At 40.4% G+C, this 20,907-nt stretch overlaps 1 protein-coding gene across 2 annotated transcripts in view; it reads right to left on the bottom strand.

Moving 5' to 3' along the window:
• Window positions 1–20,907, bottom strand: part of LOC108432123 (proline-rich transmembrane protein 3) — a 26,310-nt gene extending 5,403 nt beyond the window's left edge. Inside the window, exons 1-4 of one of the 2 annotated variants that reach the window (XM_017705744.2) lie at window positions 20,695–20,907; window positions 20,283–20,395; window positions 5,376–6,281; window positions 4,612–4,935 (exon numbers count right to left, since the gene is read on the bottom strand). In XM_017705744.2, the coding sequence (XP_017561233.1) occupies window positions 4,612–4,935; window positions 5,376–6,273 (1,222 nt within the window). In that variant the 5' untranslated portion in view covers window positions 6,274–6,281; window positions 20,283–20,395; window positions 20,695–20,907. The remainder of the gene's footprint in view (window positions 1–4,611; window positions 4,936–5,375; window positions 6,282–20,282; window positions 20,396–20,694) is intronic. The other variant, XM_017705745.2, reaches the window with a different exon arrangement.

The following is a 20,907-nucleotide window of genomic DNA, read 5'->3' as shown; positions in this document are numbered from 1 at the left end:
CCTGTAGCTCATTGCTAACTCCACTCATGACAGCTACCTCAAAGCACCTAATCTTCGCTCCTGGAAAGAAGTGTTGCAAATGGACAAAAATGATTTAATTATACTTTGCTCTGCAGCTTTCAAAGAGCAAAACTTGTCATTAAGGTTTGACAAACAGACAGAAGCTAACACACAAAAAAGCTAAAGAACAACAAAAGATTAAAATAATCACCTGGACTTCAAAGCAGAATTAAACAATGGCTAATCCCCTGGCTTTTAAAATGGCAAGTATAGACACAAAACCACTCTAGACAACCTCACTAGGCCAGCCCAGTAACAGTTCTCTCAAATGAACTCTGATGAGCTCAGTCTCCTCCCTTCAGCTTCCCAAAAGAAGCACACAAGCAAATACATCATAAAACTGCAAGTTCTCATTTTTGTGTATGAAAGAACATACGTTAAAAAACAACCAAAAAGGCATAGACTGCAAATATACATACAAGTCATTCAGACACGTCTATAGCACTTGGAGCATTTTAACAGAATGCTGAGGTGACTTTGGATTTTCAGAAAGTTAAACAATCATGTGGAGAAACATAGACTAGTAAAATTAATATAAAGTTACTACAATCAAAGAACCATTTACTTTAGCAGAACCTACCCTGTGCTTAGAAACTACCTGTTATGATGCAATTTGACAGCCACCCTCTACTCGATTCATCCCTCGTCAGTTTCTGACCACAGAACCACTGTTGACCAGATATTACGAGATCATTAACACAGCAGTGACACAGATATGGTAGTGTGGTGCTGTTACAAGAGTATCAGGCCCAGAAGCATCACTGCTGTGTTTACCTCCACAAAATATCCAGCGAAAAGTGGCCCTGTGGTCAGAAAACTTCCAACCCCAACCAATGACCATTAATGAAGGGCCTAGAGGACGGTCAACGCAAATCATTCATGAGAACAGATGCAAAGCTTCTAACTGCTCACCGGCAAGATGGAACAAGATATAGAGGTTGGGGTTTCTAATAAAGTGGTCACTGAGTGTGGTGGTTGTTAAACTTTGAAGCAATAATCAATAATTTTTCTGAAATATTGCTTCAATATTCCTTCAAGGTGGCACAGCACCTGTAAAAATCACAATAACCTGGCAAAGGCTAACAAGGTGGTTAAAATGCATATTTCTGTCAAACTCCTTGCCACATTGTTTGTTATAACATATTAGGAAGCCATTTCCAGGTGTTGACCTGATCATTCCCTCGGTTTTCATTGGAAAGCTGTATGCAATGCAACTTTAACTGTCTTAACTGCATGTTTTCCCTTGTGACATTCCATACTTGCTATGAAATGTCAGCAGTTAGATAACATGACATTTCTGCTCTGGAGCAGGAGGTCAGACTTAACCTCCTGACCTGGGGTGTGTATGATGGCCTGAGGGTTATATAGGATACTCCCTCCCTCATACACATACATATACACCCTCACAACACACATGCACACACACATGTACACAACTGAAGGGTATGTATAACTAGTACTTTTAGTACTATATATAGTACCTGTATATTGCTGCTGTTGGAACAAAACCTTGTATCTTCAAAAACTGTGTTTTTTCAGTTTTTATATAATTTGAAAGTACATGTGGTCCTTCACATGGTGTGTACATCTCATGAAGAATGGACCAACAAAAATGACCCAAACTCGGAAAAAAGTCTGGTTCCATAGACGTACATTAAAAGTAGAGTTTTCTTTTCTTTTCCTGCAAAGATTCTCAATTTGGAGATATAAAGTTGTGTTCCCACAACAGCGTTATAATAAGAATTCTCTTTTTCTTATATTGCTTAGCCATAACCAAACCCTCATTAAGCTCAGTAACCAAAATGAAATGAAAAAAGGTGATTTTGTAAAGTAAAGTCAGGACCTGACATTGTTAGGTTCCACCTGTTTTCTCTGTTTTTCTTTCTTCGTTCTTGTGTTGCAAAGGCATTAAAACAAGCACACATGAACACATCCATACACTGCTGTGCCCAAGTTACAAAGACATGTTTTCTCATGCCTCCTACGTACACAGCACAATCTAGAGTGTAAAACTGTGGGCAGACAGCTCAGACAAAGCCTATAGACATCGAATCAATGCTGTAGACTTTACCAAGAGGCCCTATTCTGAACAGGAAGTTAAAGCACATGGGAGCAGCTGAATGGAAAAGAGAGAGTGTGGAACTTTTCATGTCATTTTTCATTGAAGCCACCTTTGCGTAACTCCCTGAACAGCCAGCAGACTTCAGGAATGACTAAACAAAGCAAAAAGGCATCTCGCACAGACACATAAACCTGGTCCCTGCTCACAAACGCACAAATGCCATGTCTCAAATGCTCTACTCGTATAAGAAAACACATCATTCAAAGAATACATGTAGTAGCTCTGGGGCTGTGCGGGAATATGCATCAAGCTGGAATTAAAATGGCTTTCCAGAACTCATCATGGAAAAAAAAAGAAACACTTGAGAACGTTCTCACATTGCCTACAGCGTACACACCAGACATTTAGAAAGGAAAAGTAATAGATGATGGATGGCAGAGAAGTGTTTTGGTGAAAGCGAACAGGAACAATCTATTCCCCTTGAAACTTCATGTGCTTTCAGTTAGAGCTAGTCATAAAATGCACACACGCACACACACACACACACATGCGCACACACACACACACACACACACACAGACACACACACAAGCGGGACGCACACACTAACTCACTCACTCCCTCATTCAGTCACTAACGCAGTCACTCATATCTACAACTAATTCTCGCACACGTGCAGATGCCAAAGCTTCATGTGGGCGAATGGAAAAGCAGACAGGAGCATAAACACATACACTCCTAGTAACATGTGTTTAACTTCCTCTGACTGGGGTCTGCTCCTGAACAGCAGGATTCAGACACATCCCAGATGTGCCGATCACATTTCACAGCTGGAGACATTTACACACACACACACACACACACACACACACACACACACACACACACACACACACACACACACATACACACACACACACACACACGCACACACACACACACTCTTTCTTTCCATAAACACACATGCACACTTTTTCTCTCTCTTCACACACACACACACGGATATCTTTTTATATAGTGTTGGGACAATACGTCATACATATGTATAGGTCGTACATATATATATATGTATTACAAATATATAACTACTCATGTAATAATATGTTCTATATATATGTAACTATCCATGTTAAATAATATGTCCTACATGTATTACATTTATGCAACTACCCATATGTAGTAATGTATCCCACATGTATTATACACATGCAACTACCCGTATGTAATAATAATGTTCCATATATATTATATATGTGTATAGGTAACTACCCATACGTATAATATTATATATAATTATTTCCCATTCCAGCAGTGTTTAATCATTATCTATGGAAGAAATACTCTTCCACTCATGAGGAAACTTTCACACAATCAAAAGCTACAGGTATTTTAAATTTATGTCAAAAAATGAAAAAAATACAATGAAATACAGAAATTTCTTCTGACAGTGACAATAAATATATCTGCCCATACGTAATAATGATATGTCACACATACTTCATACATATATAAGTACATGCCCCAGATTTATTATATATATGTGCCTACCAATATATAATAATAGTATATTCTAAATATATTACATATATCATTGCTGTTGGAACAAAACTCACATAGACAGTCAAACATGACTATTGTACAATACTGACTGTTGCAGAGTCTCTGATTCTCTGGTTTTCCTACAAAGTCAGGACTCCTTTGTCTTGTAAATATAGAAAACACACACACATTGTCATCATCACTGGTTCCTTTTAGAATTGTTGATACTGATCATCATAGCAGCTCTGTTATAACTGAGTGATGATAAACTCACAGTACCAGCAGCAGCTCACAGAGACTGAACTAAACTATTGCGCTGGCATCTGTAGCAGTGCTGCAGCTTCTGCACCACTTTCTTCCAACCGACTCCTCCCTTCCCTCCATCCGGCTCTCTATCCATCTGGTTCTCATCACTCTCTGAACTCCCCCCACTCATTCCCCTCTTCCCCTCTTTCCCTCCATTTACAAAGACATCTCTTTTCTTTGTAATAGTATCTATCAGTAAACCTTGAGGAGCTTTGCTATTTTGGGCCTTTATTTTCTTTCATCCTTGCTCACTTCATCCTTCATTGCCCTTTTCTATTCTGTCTGTCCTCGCCTCCCTCCCTCTGTCTCTCCATTGCCTCCTGTGAATATTTTCCTCAGGGTCTGACCTGTCTCCTTCCCACACGCATGTATGTTTTCCGTCTCTCTCTTTTTGTGTCTCATACTTTCTTTCTTTCTTTCTCTGTCTTTCTTCACCCCTCCTCTCTCTCTCTCTCTTTCTTTCCGTCTCTCTTCGTCTGGGCCCTCATGCCTTTGAGCTTTCTCCAAAGTCTTCCCGCAAGAAACCAGCTGCATAAATAATTCCACTTGGTGCCAAAGACTTTCACGTCATCAATGCAGCCATTGTTTCGATCACCACTAAAAACTACACATCCCACAATGCACCCACTTCAAACGACTCCTACCTGTCAGGTTTTGTTGATTTGTTGTGCTTGCAGAGGGTAAGCTTTTGAAGATTTTGGTCTCCAGTCCTTGTGGAGTGCTTGTGCTAGATTCTTCCCCTATTGGCTCCTTATTGGATGCTGTTGCTGCTTTTGCTGGCTTTGATGTGTTCCTTGGCTGCAGATTGGTGGAACTTCCTGGAGCGTCCTGTGGTGGCGGAGTCCTCAGCAGTAGGATGGTGGTGCTTGTGTTGAAAGGGGGGCTTTCACTAGGTGATGGTGAATGTGTTGGAGGCCGTGAAGCTCCTTTAGACTGGTGTCCAGTTGGAATTGTACTGCTTGTCTTAGCTGATAAAACAAGGGTGAATAACTGAAATTGTAAACAAACACTTTACATATCAACACACTGTTAAGGCAATATTTGTTATTTTAACTAAAAAAGTGCTTAACCTGGTTGCAGTAAAATGTAATTACAACTGAAATATACTGGTTTGTTATAATACATTATATATGGATTTAATTCTATATGGATTTAAAATTGTAAAGCATACAGGTAATCTTTTAGCTTAAAACAGCCATTTATTTACAGTGCAAGGTGTTAATGCCTGTTCTAATATTTTGTTAAATAATTTGTTTTAATGAATACCACATTTTGTCATTATTGTAGACTTAAGCCTGTTGTTACAGAATGTAAACCAAATGTAAATTAAATTGAGAAGCTGTATAATTATGCACTTAGATAATTACATATATAATTATGTAAGGGAATCAAATGTGACTAAACTCACCTCCTCTCTCCTCATCAGCTAGATTGACTGTCACGTTTCGGTTCACCATATTTGGAGCTGACGTGGTCACAGGTCTCTCGCTGACCAGAGTAGTACTGGAGTGCTTGGGCTGGAGCACTAAGCTGACAGTAGGGTGTTTCTGAGCGTTAGAAACAGTGGTCTGAATGCTGTAGGCTGTTTGAGCTTGGGGCCTATACTGGGCACGCTCAGCGTCGTCTATTTCCACAGTCTCAGTTAAGCTAATCACAGTGGGGATTAATACATCTGAAGTTGACCAGTCCTCTTCACTCGTTTCATGAATTAGTTCTTTGGTCACTGGCTCTGTCTCTGCTGTCTGGAGCAGGATGTGACCAGAGCCCTCATCAACAGGAGGGGTTTCAGCTGTGGTCTTTAAAGAACGGCCTTCTACATGTTGTGTGGATGCTGTAGTAATAAGCCTTACTGTGGGCTGAGTCTGAGTGAGCCCACTTTTGGCTCTGGTGTTGGGGGATATTGAATGGGTAGTGAGTTCAACCTTTATGTGCACATTAGAAGGCTGTGTTGATGTTTCCCACATATGATTTTTTACGGTGTGTTCCTCTGGATGCCCATTTAACACAATATCCCCTTGCTTAGACACTTGAACAGAAACATTTTTGTCCATCAGTGATTCTCTCTCAGCTTCTCTACTCATTTCTTGATGATTGTTTCTGAAAGGCACATCAGTCCGGCCTGTGGGCTGAGTCTGTTTTGAAGAGGAGGCTGTAGCATTGCCATCATATGATGAAGAGTTTATATAGACTTGGCTTGTAGTAGGCTGGACAAGAACAAGAAGCAGAGGGAGTATCAGCAGAAGCACCATGGTAGTGCTCTGCCTCCCCAGGGCGTGCCTGACCAACAACGAGCTGCTGTGTTTCATGTCTTCTCCTGCAGAAAAACACAGGTACAGATTAGATAAAAATGATACAAAAAGCCAGAGATACTAACACTGAATTACACACCCACACAAATAACTAGTTCTCAAAGAGAGCGAGTTAGGTGGGCCTTAAAGCATTAGTTTGGCAAAAAACTAATTTGCACCTTTTCCTGCTCACCCACTTAATGGTGGCTTAGTGTCCAATGTTGACTTCTTTAGTTGTGCACTGGAACTAATGTCGATAACAAGTAATGGAAAATTAAGGCCAACAGTGAGCACAGTGCAAACTGCATGCCTAAATTATCATACACTTGCATTAAACTGCATCAAGTTGTTAAAGTAGCAGTAATTTAAACCATAAAAACATATCTATGTTGAATAATAAATAGTTAAGGATTTTTATGTATTATTGTTTTGTCCAAAAAATGACTAAAAATGCCACAGGAGCATTCATAAACTATTAACACTTATTAAGACCGTGAAGATTTATGAACATGCCTGATTATGCACACTGAAAATGCCCCTCCCAGTTTCCAACCCCTGCTCCTTCTCCCAACTACCCTGCATGGCTATTAGGGTGATATGATATTGATATAAATTGCGATGTTCAACAAAGCTCTCAGACATCACAATGGAAATATCAGAAGAGATGAGTTATTATTAAAATAGTGTGCCAATGATAGGATGTGATGCATTTACATCATGTCTTATGTGTAAACAGAAATCGAATTAACCTTTCCTTTAACCCCTTAAATGGCCCAGGCCCATCAACAGGCCCAAAGCTTTGCTACACACTTCTATAATCTAAGAAGAGCTCAGCCAGTTTGCATTGCAGTCCCTGTAGTTACTGAATAATAAGCCTTAGTAATAAGCCTGGTACTTTAAGTGGTTAAGCAAATAGCTAAGTATGAAATCACAAAAGCACCATTTACTATTCTGTAGTATAAAAAGAAATTAACATCTTAAAATATCAGGCTTATTGCATATTAAGGTTTATCATTCTGTAAGTACGAGGACTCCAATGCAACCTGGGCTATTTTTGGGTTGTAGAAGTGCAAAACTTTGCGCCCTGGCCATTTAAGGGGTTAAATACTAACTGCTGTTTACATCAAAACTGCAAGTACTTCTGAAGTACTACTGAAAGGCTGAGACAGTCTGCATTGCCACTACAGGCTACAAAAATAAATACATATGTTTTTACTTTTCATATAAGCACACACTAATTAATTCATGTTCTTGTTTTTTTATTTTTCTTAGTTGTTAAATGTGTTTGTTGTGGCAGTTGCCTTTAAAACACAATAATGAGTGTGAGAACAACTCTGTTTGATACGTTTTTACAGGCTAGTAATTCAGTAGATAGAGTGGTTTTTGAGTTTTGCATGTGTGTGTTTTGTAACTGGCTGTACAGCATAGTGGTTAAGTTACTCATCCCCACGGCAGAGCAAACTTCAATCCCAACACAGGGATTCTAACAGTTTGCACTGGTAATGTAACAACATCTCTCTGGTGCTGCATGTATAAGGCAATTTGATCTGTTCTGTCATCGCCGCTCTAGCGATGTGTTTACTGTAGGAACTCATTGCAATAACGTTAAAAATATTATTTATCATATGATTTATTATACAGATCTAATGGCAAGCTCTGCTTCTTCCTTTGGCAAATGTGCAAGATGAGAAAACGTTTGAAAAGATTTCGCAGAAACAAAAATAAGTTCCCACTGTAACATTATTAAATGAACAGAACTAAGACAAACACAGTGGAGCTGGTTATGTTAGTCCTAGCTAAGCAGGCTAAAAACTTACACCACAGAACAAGTTACATTCTGTCTTTCTGTCACTTTAATACCAGTCACTCAACTTTACTCACTCCGTTTTCGGTCTTTATCCTCTGAAGACTCTGAGGGAGTCAGAGGCATCAGTGAGCCATTTCACCTGTTTTGTCACGTGTGAAGCTGTTAGCCTGCTCCTTAAGCTAATGCTAGACTCTGGTGCTAACAAGGACAGTACTTTGGACCAAGAGTAGCTTAGCTAATAGATCCACACACAAAAGCATAAGCTTGGGCATTCACTGTGTCAGTGGTGCTTTAGTGAGCTGTGTTGTGGTGTGTTAAGCTGTTTTGTAAGCTTAGCTGGAGGTAAGGCTGGAGGTTAGGGAACCAGCCCTGTGACCGGAAGGTTGCCGGTTCGATCCCCTCGGCTGACGGTCCATGACTGAAGTGCCCTTGGACAAGGCACTTAACCCTCAACTGCTCCCCAGGCGCTGTGGATAGGGCTGTCGACTGCTCTGGGCAAGTGTGCTCACTGCCCCTAGTGTGTGTTCACTAGTGTGCATGTATGTGCGCGTCACTGCATGGAAGGGTTAAATCCAAAGGTCTAATTTCTCAGTGTGCAAACAGTGACAAATGGTCCTCAATTCTAATTCTACTGCTACTTGGTCAGTAAATCAGTTATTTGGCAGTTCATTAGATAAATGTGGAACATACATGTGACATGCCATTGCAACTCTAAACATCAGCATTATCTACTGTTAACTGCACGGTCAAAACATCTCAAGCACTAAATAGCACAGGTAGGTTCTACAGCTAAAAGTTTCCTTTCACCACAATGTGTTCCTCTTATTCAAATATGAATTAATTACACAAGTATGTGATGATTTAGGCATGCAGTCTGCAAGATGCTACTTGTGTATAAGCATCTATTACATCCATTATAACTACTTTCCTTCACAGCACAATCGTGTGAATTAAATGCCTTGCTATCACTTTAATAAAATTGGCAAAGCAATGAAATAAACATAGCAGGAAACATCACAGCTGCAGCATCTGACCAGAAGTCACAAATAGTGTGACACTCCCAGAACATGTGTGGAGCCATGCCAGCCATTCCAGTGTGACATATACGGCAGTGCTATTCACATTATATATGTGTTATTTACTACATGTCTACACCACCTCTTTCTGACTTCCATGTGGCACAGTTTAGACCTCTGAGATCATTAAAAGACCTGCCCTCTGAGTCAACAAAGTTGTTAGCCGTTGGCGCAGGCGCACACTTCGGCCTGACCGATGTAGTATGTAAACAGACTCAGGAGCACAGTTTGCAGTGAGCTACACATTTGATGTTTCCATATAAAGCATAAACATAACACTTGCGATTCTACTGCAGCTTTGAGTATTAACAGGTATTGTAATACAGTCTAGCATGTCATCACTAAATGAGCTCCAGATTTCTCACTCATAGATCAAAGGAAAAAAATCTGTTGAATTACATTTTATTGTGACTTGAATTTGAAGGAAATCTACTGTTGTTGTGCGGTAAAAATGTATGAGAAAAACATGAACTCAACATGCCTGATACCAGGGTTAGGGTTAGGGCCCCCAAAAAACAACGCTGACTGCTGCCAGTGGAGTCACACTGCTTGCATGTCACCAATTAAAATTCATTTGATCAATTTCAGTTTGTTATATCCCATTCCTTATATATAACAAGCAGATAAAACAAAAGCAACCAGAAACAACAGCCACTTTTTCACATCTGTCTTAAAGGAATATATTAATATATGCTAATAATATGCTGCCCCAAGCTATTGCACTAACCATATGCTAACATGATAGACATAATACAATGATACAAAATACGATACAGTATAATGCGGTATGATGATACAAATAAATTCAATATGGTTTACTACATTTTTACATCTCCAGTAATTACATATTGACATCTACACATCAGTATGGCAGTAACGATTACAGATTTCTAAGGGAACAAAAAAGTCTTATTACATTAGGAGATGCATGGCTAAAACAAATACAGACACAGCTATCATCAGACCAAGGTCCCTCTAACATACACTGCAGCTATATTTGGGCATCTAATGTATGCAGTGTTTACACAGAGCGCACAACACGGTAATGTCCATGTCACTATCGAGAAATAAGAAGGACCATGCTTTCGGTGGCATGACTCATTATAACATATTAGCCTCTGGGCCCTTAGTGATGAAATCATAACAGCTGTTTTTTTCCTTCTTTAATTTGGCAGCCGATCTAACTTACGTCAACCATTTGAGGCCTGAGCTAGAAATGCCCACAATAACATAAAACACCTGTTACCCACCACATCTTACTCATAATGCATCATTCTGAATCACGGAAAATACCCCACCAACCCACAACCAACCCTCCCCTCCAGCCCCTCCACACACCCCCACGCCACACACCACTTGAGAGCCCGTAAAAAATGGCTGAATCACTGAAAAGAAATCTGGCGAACCATTTGGACACAGTACTGGGGGATTAGCATTATATGAGGGCTACAGTCATAACATAGGAGATGAATGAAAGGTATAAATCAAATTAAGCACTTAATGTAAAGCAAACATTCAATAACATTAGTGTGTGGAAAGAGGTAGCAAGGAGGATTGAGCGAGAGAGGTAGCGAGAGGAACTCAATCCATCAGTATGAATTCAACCTGTGTAAACACAACACTGTGCAATATGTCAGAAGGTATAAATCTTAGGTTTCTATAGAGGAGAGAGGAACATTTTCATTCAGTGTGGTTTAAGGTGAAATGGGGTATTATAGACAACATTTCTTTATAGTGGTGATGATAGGAACCAGGAGGCCTGATGTCTACAGCACAAATATAGACATTTTTTTTATTTACTGTCAAAACCACCAATGGCCATACACATCTTCTACACATCTACTCCCACCCCCCCCCCCCCCCCCCCCCCCCACCCCCCCACCCCACTTACTTTCGGTACTACTTTGCCTTACAACATACTGCATGTATCTCTCCACCATGAATTCATTACAAAAATACATTTCTGCATCATGTAGTGTATTAATTACTATGAACAGTTAAATCAAGTTCTCTACAAGCTTCTCTAGAACAGAGCACTTCACATCAAGCCATTCTGAATGACTTTGTTTGCGTCTTAAAAATGTAGTTAGCTATGTAATTTTAAATCACTGGAATTCCCTTTAATGCTGAAGTGATCAAGCAGCTATATCCACCTTTTCTCTGTATCATATGATGCAGTTAGTTTAGACTGTATAGTTATTTGCAAGGTATTGCTTCTTTGTAGAGCTACTGAGCGATATTTCATGTGTGTCTGTATTCTTTCCGGTTCTGACCTGCATTCTCTGTTTTTCGACTCTGGCTTCTCGGTGCCCCCTTTTAGATTTGGTTGCTTGACTTCTTTATGTTTGTTGGATTTGACCTTTATGATGATGTCATTAGGTAATGAATGGACTTGTAAAGCTTTTTTTTTGCTCTTTTTATCCAGAAACGTCTGACTGACACTGTCCCGGTACAGATTTCTCAATGCTGCTGTCGCATTTATATTTGTATGTATCTTTTTGTATCTTTTATATGCATTTCATATAAATGCAGCATCATTTTTATTCATATTTTTAGATGTAAAGAACAGTCTATCAAAGCTGAAAATCTGTAGAGTTCACAGAAGAAAACGTGACGTAAAGTTAATGTAAAACTCAAACTTCATGCAGCGTTTTTATTTTTTAAACACTGCACCACTTTATCTGAAAATATAAACATACATCATCTAGAAGATGAAGAATATTTTAATCCTTTATTTTGTCTCCGGTTTCAGTGTTGATCCAAAAGTCTGCGTCTCGCAGCAACACTGATTGCTTATTTCCGGTACCGTGGTCTGTTTTCACGCATGCGCAGACTGAGAAATCCAAAAGAAATCAGAGTGAGTTTACATGCACTGAGAAATCTGATTACTGAGCTAAAATCCAGCTCTCTTCATCAGATTCCTTAATTGGATTTCTAAATCAGAGTATGGTGTTTACACGACCGGTTGAATAATCAGATAAAGGCAGAAATTATGCAGAGATTATTAGCGGATTAATAAATGCATGTGAACGCCCTCAATTTTACTGTTAATTCGATTAGCAATGATAAAACCAATAATAAGCACTTAGGAATCTGAAATCAGTTCTGAATCCAGTGAATCCAACAATGAACAGAGCATCAAGCTTCTTATGCTAGTGACAGAAAACACAATGGCACACAGGAAGCGCCACATTCACACATTTTAGTACATCCAACTTGGGCACACATGTCCTGACTACTCTGCAGGCAGATTTTAAAGGGGACGAAGCCAACGTCTCTGAATGCACTGATAACAAAATGTTAGATTAGTTAAACAAGGGTTAAACAGAAGATACACTAGAGAGACCAGAAAAAGAGAAGGTGAGGAGAATGCAGAGGTGGGAGGTGTCTGCTTCAAACTTCATTCTCACAAGCGCTCCCCTCACTTTTTTCCATCTTTGGCCCTGGCTCTTCATCCTCCTCTCTGTGTTCTTTCTGTGCTGTCCTGTGCTGCCATGGTGAAGGCTATAGGAATGGTTAAGACCATAAAGATAAAAGAGATAAGAGAGGACTAAAAACGGAGTGATTAGGAAAGACATGGAGAGGCCAGAGATGGGACAAGAAAAAAGAGACAGAAAGAGGGAGAGAAAAATGAGTCGAGAAGGTTCATGAGACTTTAAGGCTGTTATTATCTCCATGTGTGCGAAGCCGCAGCAGTGTGTGGGCGTACGTTTTTACTCTGCATGAAGAGGATCAGATTCAGCCGTTCGCCTGGCAGGTGTTTCATGTGTGTGTGTGTGTGTGTGTGTGCATGTGTGTGTGCACTCATATAAAAATGTGTGTGTTTATTACTGTGTTTATGCGCGTTTGATGAGATCAGTTCTGACAGTGACTCTGATCCATAATACTGGAATCTCTCTCTCTCTCTCTCTCTCTCTCTCTTTACTATTTTCTCTTGCACCCTCTCTCACAGATCACTACGGAATGACGTGAAGGCCCTCAAGACATAGAATGTCTGAAGAACGGGTATTTTTATCTACTAACATGTCGCTGAAGGCAGAATGTCATCACATTTACTCAAACAGTAATTTCTTTGTCTATTCTAGTATCTCTCTCTCTCTCTCTCTCTCTGTTATAGTAGCACTAACAGAACTGTACCATCTGGTTTTGTGAATAAAAGCATAGAAGCACACACACACACACACACGCACACACACACACACACACACACACACACACACACACACACACACACACACGCACATATGCAAATACACACAAACAAGACAGCACTGAACATGTTTACTGTAACATTGTAAATATAAGCACCACATCTTCAGCACTGCTCATCGCACACACACAAAAACCAAACCATCAAAACTATTCATTTCCATCATGTTGCTGCACTGATGGTTTCAAATTTTGTAGGGATATTCGTTTTTTCCAGAACAGCTCAATCGCACTCCATCTCTCTCTTCCTTCTCCCTCTATCTCTTTTGCCCCCCCCCCCCCTCCTCCTTCTTTCTCCTTTTTCTCCTGGTACTCTCTTTGTTTTCTATCTCTCCTGTCTCTTTTCCTTCTTCTCACTCTCCTTCCCATTATGTCTTCCTTCTCTCCTTCTTTCTTCCTTCCTTGCCTCTTTCTTTCTTCCTTTTCTCTTCCTTCACTCTCTTTTCTCCATCTCTTTCGTTGTCTTTCCCCTTTTCTCTCTCTCTCTCTTCTCTCTGTTCTTTCTCTTTCTCTCTCCTTCTCTTTCTTCATTCTCGTTTTCTCCTCTTATTTCTCTCCTCTTTCTCCATTTCTCTTCCTATCTCTCTTCTCTCTTCCTTATTTCCACCTCTGTTTTCTACCTCTACTCTCTCTTCTTTCTCTCTCTCTCCCTTCTCCCTCTTTTCTCTACTATTCCTCTCACTTTAATCTTCCTCTCTTATTCCCTCCTCCCTGTCTCCTCCTCTCTTTCTCTTTCGCTCTCTCTCTCGCTCATACACACACTGACTCTCACTCAGATCGACTCATTCCAAGCAGTCAGACATTTCCGTTAATTTCAGTGAATGTTTCCAGGCACAGACAGAAGCCTGTTTGTAGACAGTGTGATCAGAGTGCTGTCCTGCATACCCCTCAGTGTGTGTGTGTGTGTGTGTGTGTGTGTGTTTATATATGGAGAGGATATAGCAAATCTAACCAATCACTGCACTGCAGAATTCCTCTGTGGTTAAGGTACATGTGTATGGCTTATTTGTGTAGATTTGGGGGAGAGGTGATGCTGAGTGTATGAGAGAGAGAGCATGTGTGTGTGTGTGGTGTGTGTAAAGAAGGCATGGGGGTAGTACTGGACGCTCTAACCGAAACGTTTCCACCCTTCTACTCTTAAGGAATGTAAATAGACCTCTCGATCAGGGTAAAACTAACTCTGTCTCTCATAAACCAGCAGGAAATGCCCACCTTACGCAACACAGACACATTCAACCTGTACATACAAGCATGTACACATGTACTCAAGCCCATCTGAGTGAAAACAGGCCAGTTCTTCTGGTGGTGTGCAAAGCCTGTGAAAAATCATGGCTGACACAGCAATAAACCCATCAAGCTACAGCTGCCTCTCTCCTAATTAACTGCAATTCAGTAAGCTTTACCAGCACTATCATATTTTACAACTGTGCTCTCAAAGCATTATAACAATAGCAAGAGCAAGCATTTTCTAGTGTCTCAGTGTATGCCCTATTCTAGGGCTGACCCTAATAAGCTAGATACTTGAGTGTTTGCACATTATGGTGGTATTCGGAAGTTTTGCTCTTCTTAAGCAAAACAACTGAAGCTAAGTTTTATCTACAAAGGCAAACAGACTGAACAGTGACTGCTGATATATGATAAAGAATGCATTAAGAATAAATAAATTCTAGCTGGTCATAAATTCATGTCACACCACTTCGCCCCGAGCACAACAAACTGAACCGATGTGGCCAGTAAAGCTAAAAAACAAAGATGCCTTAGAAAGAAATCGCGTGTAAAGCACTTTTGATTAGGCCTGCCACACTCATTACACAATCGCAATTATATTATTTTACATTATATATTTAAATAAATTATATATTTATATACAGATATTTAAACTGACTGAAATCGATGTCTACAGCTGTTAAACTGCATCGAGCAAAATGTGAATCGGATTAAGATAAGTAAATATAAATAAAAGAAAACAGTGAACGCATTAATAAAACCACATCACGTGGCTTATGAAAACATGAGCCCTCTGATGGTTCCTTCCCTTCTGCTATACACAGTTCAAAAATCATTCCACAATTTAATTTTCAGTGATTCCATGGGTGTAGGGGTGTAACAATTCACAAAATTCACACTTCAGTTCAATACGCTGCGATGACGGCTCAATATGACGCATATTTTTCGATACAGCAATAATAAGGAGTGGTTCAAAATAAGCCTTAGAGTATGTTAATGTTTCTGTTTTCGGTTTATTAGAGACTTAAACATTAGAAAAATACAATATTTGAAACAAAAGCTGTGCTTTCTATTGTGCTGACCTAATAATCTAGCCACAAGCTAATAACTCTCCAATAAAGGCTCCACCTTAAGACGCTTGTCAAGCTAGTTTCAGCCTCAGACGCTCCACCCACATGTAAAGGGAGCATCTGATGTCTTTCCTTGTTTGTTGGTTCCCTTCCGATTGGCTGTCGACATATGCAGCGTGTTTGATCAGTCCAACAGGAAACTTTTGCAAGTGGCTGCCTGCTCTGTTTGCCGTGCCTGAGCCGTTTAATGCACATCCTATTTTTTTGCACAGGTTTTTTTAGGATTCACTTGCCTCTATACGTCATGCTACAACAAGGGTCTGTGGTCGGCTGTTTTGCATGTCGGCCCTTTCCTGTCAAATTAGGGGTTAATGGCCTCGTTGAGAGACACCAAGCACCGGACGCTCCGATGATAGGGAGCAGTATGTGAGATTAGCCACAAGTTAACACGCTAGTCACGATACAATAATATAACACAATAAAATACAACATGCTGTGACGCAATATGACACAATATGATACGTTGTGTTTTTTTTTTAAACGGATAGTTCTGGTCCTAAATTCTGATTGGCGGAACCACGTTCGAAGCAGCTGTAAAATCTGCGATATACCCAAACCTATGACCGCTACACAACAGCTCTGTGTTACTGCGCCACGAATAAAACTTCACACTCATGCTGTTCACATGGACCTCCGAGTATATTAATGAAGTAAGAACCTGTTTTTGATAAACATTAAAAGTCTAAAAATGTCACTTAAAAGGATTACACGCTTCAAATGTATGTATTTTAGTGAGAAGTTGCAACAAATCCAGGCTGAATCCCAAACAGCTGTTCCCTAAATAGTGTGCTAGCTAGGAACGTATAGAAATTCTAACCTCTACAGTCAAATTGTGCATCATTTGTTGAGCATTGATGAGTCCCAAATGACTATATCTTAGCTGTATTTTGCACTGTTGGGCTGCAGGATCCAGTGTTTACATTGCAACGTAGTGCACTATGTAAGGAGCATTTGAGATTCAGCCCCAGTGTGAGTAGAGAGGCGCCGCTGGATTGGTGCTAAATGAGACTCTGTCTGTGATACATGGGTCAATGACTTGATGCCTAAACTTTCTGTCCAACAGCATTTTTTTAGTTTAAAAAGGTTTAAATGCATAAAAAGGGACTATATATGTAGTACTTATCCACTACTCACTTGAACTTTTCAAAAAATATAAGTTAATTGTAATTTTCCTGTTACTTAAAGTAAATATCATGCGGTGCGACTCTCCGGCCATAACTGCTGTTTTAAAAACTTCTTTGAAATCTATTAATTTTTATTTTTTATCCCATTTGGCATGATTTCCAAAGTGTTTTGTCTTCCTGTTCAAAACTGCAAAGCATTTCTCATTTTATTTTCATCATAATATACAAACAAACTTTATCCGATGATGTCCATTTTATGAAATTTCATGTGGTGTAACCATCAAGAAAAGACCAAATTGGGACATTTGTGTTAAAACCATCTCAAAAACAAGAGATTGAATCATATAGCAGTGGACCCATGGAAGCAGCAAGCAGATTTGTAAGTGTCTCTGAAATTTGGAAATAATAACATTTTTAACGGCCGGCGTGTCGTTGCCACTTTTGTATATCATGTGGTATGACCTTAAAAAAGTAATGGATATTAAATTATTTCTACAGATATATATTTTCCTTACAAATTTCATAGTTACCTTTTGTGGAAAGCTAGCTTATTTTCTTTCGGTGGCCAATTCTGTGCGAGGAAAAATAAGTCTATTACTTCATTTAAGAAGGCGACTGAGACATTACAGAACAATAATATGAGATCATTATTTATAAAACTCAAACATAATTCAAACCCTTTGTTCCTAAACACTTTATATTACTGGGAACTTGTAAAAAAAAGTCACATGCGTGAAGGAAATGACCTCATTTTGAGATAAATCAATCATGACTTTTTTTAAATAAACATTTAAATATGAATTTATGGGTTCACAGCATTCTCAGTGTTTGAACAATTATTAATAAACACTCAAATTATTTTCCATTTCATCATATTTCATGTGGGCTGCCGTTTTATAAAAGCAATGTGCCACTTGAGGACATGCATTACTGTGATTTTAACACAGGGAAGAGAGACTCCGCTTCGCATCATGCCTAAGAACACCCTTCCCGTAAATCCTCACAATCGCAGTAACCCACAGCCCCTCGCGGCTTTTTGCTTTAATATTCCCACTATATCCTGTTTCATTTCCATGTGTTTACACTCTATTTTCTGTACAAGTGACTAGTGCACTATAGAAGTGACACTGATTTGAGTGACAGGGTTTTCAATGACACACACACACACAAAAAAAAAGCTCAAACTGATCAGGGAACAAACAGGAACATGCAAAGTTTAAGGCACCTGAAAAAATGTCATTAAAAAAGCTGTTTATCTGGTCAGTGATCATCCACACACCCCGAAAAGCAAATATTACAAAACAGGCAAATAACATTCTATAATAAGTAGAGATTTTACATATTCCAGTGTGTTTATCATGTAGTGAGCTTGACTCTACGACACGAACGCACTGCGTGATAAAGATAAAGATCCATCATCTTTCTGTCTTAGTTTCTCTTTCTGTGGGCCTGTCTCAGCAAGTTTCCTTATTGCTAGTAATTTAACCCCTCAGTTGAATTTCCTTATAAATATCATCTGTCCCCTCTAACGTTGTGAGAAGATAGAGAAGATAGCTTTGTCTGCCATAAAGGACGCAAGGTAATTAAACTACCGTCACACTCATACACAAAGGGTCAAGCCCAGGTCATTACATCAGCAGAGGTCAAAGTCCAAAGTGATGGCATTCAGACACTTGATTCTTCTAAAGAATGTCAGCGGCCCCGTGAGACCTTTCAGTTCACTACCCTTTTAAACTTCCATACAAACAGCGTCGCTTTCACTACCAACTCTTGTAATGCTCTTAGCCTTACGTCTTACTCCCCGGGTGGCCCTGAATACAAGCACGTCCTTAATCTCGCTGAGCCGAGGCACAACATGTTGTAATCTAATAAAAAAACTACAAAGGAGAGCACGTTTTACCCCAAGCTGGCAATTGTTCCCTTCTCCACCACCACAATGCTCACAAACACACTGACTTCATTTTCATTCTGCTGTGTGGAAAACGCCTCAACAGCGTGTTGGCTGATGTTCTGCTCCCAGTTGGCCCAGAATCAATCCAGTAGCTCTGCTCACAGTTTCACTCAGTTTTTCTTAGCAACTGCAACCAAACGGTGTTCTGATCTTCTCAGGAGGTGTTTCACAAAGCAGGACTCGGTTGGTTGAGAAGTCAAGCCTGTCCAGTAGGTGGAGAGGTCAAGGACATTCCTACTGGACAACCGTCAAAGTCAGCTCATCTCTTACTGAGAAAGTCTGCATTTTGGAACCCCCCCCACCTCCAAACACCTTGCCAGCCATCATGATTCTGCTAAGAGAGTCCTGGGGATGATTCAAGAAGCAGGATTTCTCAGTTACTCAGATGGTGTAAATCAAAAGTTAAGCCCTGTCCAATAGGAGGAGACATCAAGGACATTCTCGCTTTGGGCTGAGGTTATGCAACATACTGGGGAATCTCGCCTTATAAGACACCCCCTGAATTTTAACTGCTATTTCCAGATTTTCCACTGCGCTCAAATTCCACATTAAGTCAATCAGCAAACTGTATATCACGGTCATCTCAACCACACCCCCAGTTAGGAGGCCTGATTTACATTTACGGTATTTGGCAGACGCTCTTATCCAGAGTGACTTACAATTTCGTTGTTGTTACACAGGGAGGCCAAGGCGGTGTTAGGAGTCTTGCCCAAGGACTCTTATTGGTATAGTGTAGGGTGTTTGCCCAGGTGGTGATTGAACCCCAGTCTACAGTGTAGAAGGCAGAGATGTTACCCACTACACTAACCAACAACTGCCTCATGACCAACAGGGCCTTAACAAAAGCATTTTACTTATTTTATTTTATGTAAGAAAGTATTTATTAGATAAAAATGCATTTAGTTGGCTTATTTTGTGATTTCCATACATAAAAAGAGTTTCCCAAGTACCCCACGCTTGCATTTGGAAAACTGTGTCACCGTTATTTTTGTGCTCTATGCTAACTGAAAACAAGGGAAACACTATTTAACAATATTTACAGCAGTGGTCATGTCACAATATGTCAAAATACTAGATATGGTCAGTATTTTAAGAACACTGACCAACTATGTGTTAAAAAAGCATAATTAGTCCTTGGCTTGGATTTAGTGAGGTCGGCAGGTGAAATGCTGAATAAAAAGAATCATTTCATTTAATAATTTGTACTTTTTGAGCATTTTTAAAATGTGGAGCTTTTCTGTTCCAACTTATTAATACAAATTATTAAATAAAATCATTGTTTTTATTCAGCATTTCGAAAACACAAACTCGCTATGGTGTATCGTGAATTCCTAAAGTATCGCGATATTATAGTCTCGCCGTATCGTCGGTAACACAGCTGACCGATACAGACCGGCCGGCCGTGACGGTTAGGACGCTCTCTCCCAACCTGTAGCTCTGCCTCCTCGCCGCTCTCCCGCGATAACAGGGACAAATAAAGGAGTGTGAGGAGCCGCTCTTTACCTCTCTGCTCAGCTCTCTCACGTCACCGCAGCTCGCGCTGCTCTCCCTCTCCCCCACCGGCCTCGAGCGCGTTTACCGCATCGGTCCAGCACGAGCTTCGAGCGCAGAGCAGCCTTGGGGAGAAACACAACACGCAGAGGAGTCCATTTAATCCGCCTTCTGTGGGTTTGCGCCAGATATCGATACGGCGAGCTGCTGTTCGCTACGCGCGCGTGAAGCCGACTGCGCACGCAGGCTCCAAACACTACGGTCATACACACCTACTCACACGCGCGCGCGCACGCGCTCATGCACACACGCACATCTCTAGTCTCTGTGTATTTAACGCTTTAGCGGAAACGGGAGTGCGATCTTTACGTCCTACCTGCGCGCGCGCACACACACACACACACACACACACACGTACACTTACTCGAGCCCCGATGCTGCTGGATGACGAACACTGGCGCAGATGCGGCCAGGTTTCAGCTGCTGAACCGCAACCCGAGTGGACAGCTGGTCAGTACTGTCCACCCTGCGGAGTCGATTAAGATAGAGTGAGCTCTTGCGTTCATCCCTCTGTCGCCCGTTCTCTCCCTCTCTCCCTCTCTCTCTCTCTCTCTCTGCTACCCTCCCTCCCTTCCAC

Source organism: Pygocentrus nattereri, chromosome 29, assembly GCF_015220715.1.
Source record: "Pygocentrus nattereri isolate fPygNat1 chromosome 29, fPygNat1.pri, whole genome shotgun sequence".
NCBI classification, from domain to species: domain Eukaryota; kingdom Metazoa; phylum Chordata; class Actinopteri; order Characiformes; family Serrasalmidae; genus Pygocentrus; species Pygocentrus nattereri.
Note: the sequence above shows the minus strand (reverse complement) of the source record. Positions and strands in the feature narration are given on the sequence as shown.